General features: G+C 34.7%; 1 protein-coding gene across 2 annotated transcripts in view; it reads right to left on the bottom strand.

Moving 5' to 3' along the window:
• Window positions 1–6,305, bottom strand: part of SLC36A4 (solute carrier family 36 member 4) — a 38,130-nt gene extending 31,825 nt beyond the window's left edge. The window contains exons 1-4 of one of the 2 annotated variants that reach the window (XM_040489609.1): window positions 6,056–6,305; window positions 4,561–4,651; window positions 3,273–3,361; window positions 2,140–2,235 (exon numbers count right to left, since the gene is read on the bottom strand). In XM_040489609.1, coding sequence (XP_040345543.1) covers window positions 2,140–2,235; window positions 3,273–3,361; window positions 4,561–4,651; window positions 6,056–6,177 — 398 coding nt within the window. In that variant the 5' untranslated portion in view covers window positions 6,178–6,305. Of the gene's footprint in view, window positions 1–2,139; window positions 2,236–3,272; window positions 3,362–4,560; window positions 4,658–6,055 lie in introns of those variants that run through there. The other variant, XM_040489610.1, reaches the window with a different exon arrangement.
• Between the last annotated feature and the right edge of the window lie 513 nt (window positions 6,306–6,818).

Below are 6,818 nucleotides of genomic sequence, written 5' to 3' on the forward strand. Positions count from 1 at the left end.
TCCATTCAGCTAAAAGGCCAACATTTCCCTATCATTTATTTCTGAAATTCAACAGTTTGAGTATATGCTTATAAAATGATTTCATGAAAAAATTTCATCTTTTAGATCAAGCCTATCTCCTCTACTTCTTGAGCCTTTTCTGATTAACCCAGTGTATTTCCCAGCTCTCTTGGCTTCATGTCATTTGCAAATGTTATGAGTGAGCATGCTCTCCACTATCCAAATCACTAATAAGAACATGAAATGGGAGAGGACTGGGGGTGTGGCCCTAAATCATAAACCAAAGACTTATCCAGTAGCTTAGCTCTGAGTAAGCTCCAGTAGTATCTCTTAATGAGATAACTTAAGAAAATTCCAGCGACAGGGGCACCTGGGTGGCTCAGTCGGTTAAACATCTGACTCTTGATTTCGGCTCAGGTCATGATCTCAGGGTTCATGAGATGGAGCTCTCCGTCGGGCTCCGCACTAACAGGGGTGCAAGCTGCTCGGGATTCTCTCTGTCCCTCTTCCTCTCCCACTCATGATCTCTCTCAAAATAAATGAACAAACATTAAAAAGAGAGAGAGAGAGAGAGAGAGAGAGAGAGAGAGAATTCCAGCTACATAAAATAGTCTACAGAAATGAGAAAGGGATGCCACCAGTTAAATTTGCATAGTTTGGGTATTGTGTTTAAACAAGTTATAAATCTGCCTGCATATTATTAATATGCAGCCCATACATCTCTATTTTGTCCAGGGAATGATGAGTAACTACAATAACATTCACCTACTAATTCAGTGTAGTCTTTGCTTGACAATCAATGTCAAGCTGTCAAACAATCTGGTCTACAAGTCTACAGACCTTCCTTCTCTCATTTGAAATTGGATGGGTCCTTGCTTATTTTCATTCTTGCCATAACTATAGCTCTCATGGTTCTTCAGGGATCTCTTTATTGTAAAGAATCTTACTACCCTGAAATGAATTCAAGTTTCTTCTTTCTGATGAATTACGTTTAATTATGTTTAAGTATTCCCTTAAGATCTTTTCATCCACCTTGGATTTTAGCATCTTACCAACAATCATTCCAGCCACATCTACATGAAAGTCATTCTTCTTGACAGAAAAAATAGACAAAGCTGTCTCTACTCTGGGGCAGAAGAAGGAAGAAGATAGGATTCTGGGGCAAATCCTAGGGCTTTTAGTCTGCTTTCCTCCTTCTTCTACTTGGCATATCAAGAACTCTGAGAAGCTCATAAATAAACCGAACTTCCTGCAAATTCCCAGAAAGGTCATATTTAACCATAAACTCTACTAGCACTCCACTGTTCTTTTCCTTCTTTTAATTTCCACAGCACATATCATTTGTACCACTGTCAGCATTTTGTTGATTACCTATACCTATTTTTCCAGTCCTGTTTTCAGCTGGCTTTGATCAGCCATGTCTACCAATGATGAAGTTACATTTAAATGATAAGATAGCAAAATAAGATTATGCTAAAATACACACTTCAAATGTTCTATGAGCATGAAAGCCAAACACCACAATTTTATCTAAAATTATGAGACTGTAACATTTTTCTTGCTTTTTCTCCTTTCCTCAAAAAAAATATTAACATGACTATATCATAGGTTAGCCAGATGCTTTATAAATATCATTTTATTTAAAATACTATGATAATCCTGGGGCGCCTGGGTGGCTCAGTCAGCTAAGCATCTGACTTCGGCTCAGGTCATGATCTCACGGCTGTGGGTTTGAGCCCCTCATTGGGCTCTGTGCAGGCAGCTCAGAGCCGGGAGCCTGCTTCAGATTCTGTGTCTCCTTCTCTCTCTGCCCCTCCCCTGCTCACACTCTGTGTCTCTCTCCTTCAAAAATAAATAAACATTAAAAAAAAAATTTTTAAATACTATGATAACCTATGAAGTATCACCATAAAGTCATCTGATAACATGAAAACTAAAACAAAATGATAAATCATTTGACTCAGTTCGTAAAATTGAAAACTGGCAGAGTTGAGATTTGAACCCAAGCCTGTCTAACTCTAAAGATTATGTTTATCCCCCCATTTATCACGCTTCTATTCACGTATCCTGTCAACTTAAAACACTTGAAAAGTAATGTGATTTTGATAACCAGATACTAGAAACATAGTAAGTGCTTACCGTCCCCATGCTGCTTGCTTCTGAAGACAACTCCAAGGACTTACTTCCATAGCAAAACTCACAGTGTCACTATAACCCAATGTTGACTTTTTAAACCTGCAATTTAAGGACGTATATGCACATGAAAAAGGCAAATTTTAAGTTGGTCTGTAAATCCAACCCTTGAAAAGAACATCGAATACATAGAAAATAATAAATGTAAGGGTATACAATAACAGAGGAGCTTTTGAGATTTCAAGATCTGCACACCCTAAGATATGTCTCATGAAATTTTAAGTCTTTTTACTAATATATTAGCTTTTATCTACTGTTAAAGTTTATAAATTTGGAAAAGTCATATAACATAAATATTTGTGCTTCACTGACTTAAATATTTAAATTACCTAAAAACATCAACTACATTGTTCAAGCCTAAATTATTCATTCTTAAAAGAGCATTATTTTATGCATCTGCACAGGGCTTTACAACATATTTACACATAAACTATCTTATCTAATACTTAGCCCCATGAGGTAGCTATTATTTCCCTATGTTCTCTTTCCCACTTTTTTATAAGTATCATTATTATTTAAAGACGATAAATGACTTGCTCAAAGTTTTAAGAACATTTAACAACAACAAAAAGAGTTAAAATCAGAATATTAGTTTATTAGAAAAGGCAATATTTATTTTTAAAAAAGTCCACTGTGCAGTAGAAGCATTTCATGATACAAAAATAAAGAAAAAGAATATTATTTTATTGACTATTTACCAACCCACATATCAGCAAAGAACACCAAAGGCACTATACCCTAAAATGAAATCCAAACAAATTAAGGACCATTACTCTATAACTAAAAGTAGTGCTGGGGCCTCCATTTCCTACAGGTCTTTCCTGATTTTTTTTTATTCATATGAAAAGAAATCATTCCATTTCACTACTAAGGTTATCATTTAAGAGGAATAAATATATTCTGACCAGATTTCAATCACAGGAAATATCTTTTTACATATTTATTATTTTAGACTTGCCTATATAACAGGTTAGAGAAAATCAATTATTAGTTGTAAAGCACAGTTAAGACTATCTAATGTTTTAAATCAATACATAGCTTTAAAATAAATAAAATACACTTAATAAATTTACATTTACCTCTGACACAGAAAGTGACTGCACCGTACCAAAATGTGCATACAGTGAACAGAAATAATTCCTATAAATACGAGGCTGATTGGTCCAAGCTGTGGGGGGAAAATGTATAAGGTTTAAATATTTAAGTTTAACAGAAATTAAATTGCCTTATAAGCAATGAGCCAATGGACTACTCTTTTGTGGAAACAAATTTGTTGGGCAAAATAATTAGTCATTTGCATAAAGGGAAATTCATAAACTTGATACTGAAAGAATTTCAGCAATACTTACAACAAGGACATAGGACTTCATCTCATCAGCTTGCCTATCCAAACCCATGAATACAGAGTATAGCTATGCAATAAGCTAGGATAGCATACAACATCACAGTTAACTTCAGATGGTAAGTCTATGACCATCTGTCTCACCATTATAATTAAATGCAACTATGAATCACTATCTGAATGACCAGAAAGCACTATGCCAATCTGGGATGGTGCTTGTTGAGCACTTACTTTGTGTGAGGAAGTATGCCAAGAAAAAGATTATTTAAGAAAGTGGTACATAAAAAATTACAAGTATTTGTTTACTAAAATCAAAGTAATGCCTGGGTTATTGAGAACCCAACAAAATATTGTCAAAACTTATTTTTATAATCAGAAATTTATACGTCTCTCTAAATTAGGGTGGACAACATCAACTGCAGGGAAAGGTGGCAGTTAAAACTGTTCTTAGAAAACTGGTAAGGGTTTAAGACTCTGAAAAAAGGTTAAATATAATTCCATTACTTCATAGGTGAATTCTCCCTTCCTGAGAGTCTCTGCAATTACAATAATTGGTTATAATAATACTTTGCATATTTGTTTTCAAAACATATTGTTATTCCTTTTCTTAACTGTTAACTCTTTAAATCTGAAAACTAGATTTCATTCTCCATTTTAAAAACTATAAAATTTCACCAATACAAACAAGCTACTCTATAAATACATCTCTTGATATGAGTACACTGCTTAAATCTCTGAAAAATCCAAAAGAATAATAAGATGTAACCGTACTTGGAAAAATCAAATACTATTTTAGGATCTTTCTGTCAAATGCTATAAATAAATAATTAAGCAGAGATTAAAAAAGTAATTAATTCTCATTTTTTATTAAATGTTACTATTATTGTTCACCCAATATTATCAATACAAACTCACTGTCACCTGAACAGGTTATGTGTGAACAGGCCAGAAGTTAGCCTGCAATTTTTGCTGTAATCAAGACTGATAACTGTAATTTAGCTACAGGTCACGAAGAGAAGTCTTACCACTATGCCTGCGTTTTTTATTGCCAGTGGAAGCCCTAAAAGGCCAGTTCCAATATTTCCTTTAAGAAGATGCATAAGAGTTTGCACAAACCTGAAAAGTAAAAGTTGTAAGATTTAAACATTTTAGGAAAAAAGCTAATAAAAATCACATGATCATTGTTTTAGCATTGGAAGGGAACTGAAAATTAATCTAGGCAAAGAATCAAATAGCACTCCACTCAACCAGAAGTTGAATTGGCCAGAGATCATATTTGGTTCAAGTCCTATCTTTGCCATTTAAAAGCAGAACATGGAAAATTATTATGGAGATTAAATTAGATATTTGAGTGAAAAATATTTTTGTACATATTAAAGAAATACAGAAGGTAATTTTCTCCTAAGATTCTTTGCTGCTATGACACTCAGAACAATACCAAAGATTATATATGGCTAGGCTGATAAGACAAAGCAATTTATTGACACTGACTACTGTCATCATGGTATATGTGATCTATGATTATCAACCTAACAGGGGCTTAATTAAAAGAAAAATCACACAAGTTTTAAAACTATGCGTATCATCAGGTAAGATAAATACTAATTAACATTTAGACACCGAGTACTCCCTAAGGTATTTCACCTAAGTTTCCAGGAGGCATTTGAAGGAAGTCTCTTGACCAAGAAAAAATAAACTAGGAAGAATAGCCCAAATTTCAAACGTATAAAACAAACATGCTTGCCTAATTTTTTTTTAGTTCATACTGTTCTTTTATGATCACTTAAAAGGTAACTTTGCTTAACAGTTAAATTACTATTGCTGTAAGAACTTACTCAAATCTATTAATGATGACAAAATAACAAAAAAGGGTTCTAAAAGGTTCCACTGCTTTCTTACCACCACTTTGTTTCACACCATTAACTCAGCATAAAAAAAGTGTTTACTACCCCTCACCGCCTAATTCGTAACGCCTAACTATTTCAGAAGCCACTGCTCTTAAAATTTCTATTCCTTTCAATCAGATCTCCCTTCTTGCAGGATGCATAGCATTTAATAAGTATTGCGGCAGGGGCGCGTGGGTGGCTCAGTAGGTTAAGCGTCCGACTTCATCTCAGGTCACGATCTCACGGTCCAGTCCGTGAGTTCGAGCCCCGCGTCGGGCTCTGGGCTGATGGCTCAGAGCCTGGAGCCTGCTTCAGATTCTGTGTCTCCCTCTCTCTCTGCCCCTCCCCCGTTCATGCTCTGCCTCTGTCTGAAAAATAAATAAACGTTAAAAAAAATTAAAATAAAAAAATAAGTATTGCGGCAATACATATCAATTGCAGCAATTCCCACACATGGCTCCGTATTTTAGATGTATTTCTTCTTCCCCAAACAGACTATAAACACCTTGAGGGTGGGGACAATATCTGACTCATCCGTGTGTCTTCTGTAGTATCTAGAAAAGTGCTTTACCTATAGATTACAAAATAGACACTGAATGAAAAGAAAAGGACACATATAACCCGTAGTACTTACGAAATACCCTCTTGATCATCAAGCTGGTAATGCTTCTGAACAGGCAGCAGCTCTTGCTCGTGCTCTTCATCTGATGTCCCATCAAAATTCTGCTCATTTATTAAGGGCCTCATTACATCCATATCTTTAAAAAGAAAAGCAAAGTGCTTCACTATGATTTTAAAAACTGAGTTAAAGTGGTAATAAATGAATTTTTAAAACACAGACATACCGCTTGTACTCATCCTTACTATTTCCACTCTGAGTTAATTCACATAAATACTTTTGAGTTTTAGTATATTTAAAAAACAACTGGACTTATTTGCTGGATATTGTTTGGACTAAGCAGTGCAGAGTGAAAAGCTTAAGTATTCAATGCAAAACTTTTTCTGCTTTGTCCACATGAGGTTTATAGCAAATGATCCCAGAATTATGAGATGAAAAAAAATGTAAATAATCAAATGATTTTGTGTCTCTTGTCTTCAAATCATACTGTATCATAAATAGCAATCACATTTTTAAATACACTAAGTTATAAAGCCATTCCAATTTTTAAAATTTAGTATCAAAATGTACTCTTATATCTAACACTTTTTAGCATGACTGAGGATGACAACTCTAGAACAAGATTTTTTAAATAAAGTTTATTTATTTATTCTGAGAGAGAGGGAAAGAGAGCATGTGCATGCACACACAGGAGAGGCGGGAGAGGGAGAGAGAGGGAGAATTCCAAGCAGGCTCCATGTGCTGTCAGCGCAGAGCCTGACACAGGGCTGGAACTCAC

Source organism: Herpailurus yagouaroundi, unplaced genomic scaffold, assembly GCF_014898765.1.
Source record: "Herpailurus yagouaroundi ecotype Mexico unplaced genomic scaffold, PumYag 180, whole genome shotgun sequence".
Lineage (NCBI taxonomy): Eukaryota > Metazoa > Chordata > Mammalia > Carnivora > Felidae > Herpailurus > Herpailurus yagouaroundi.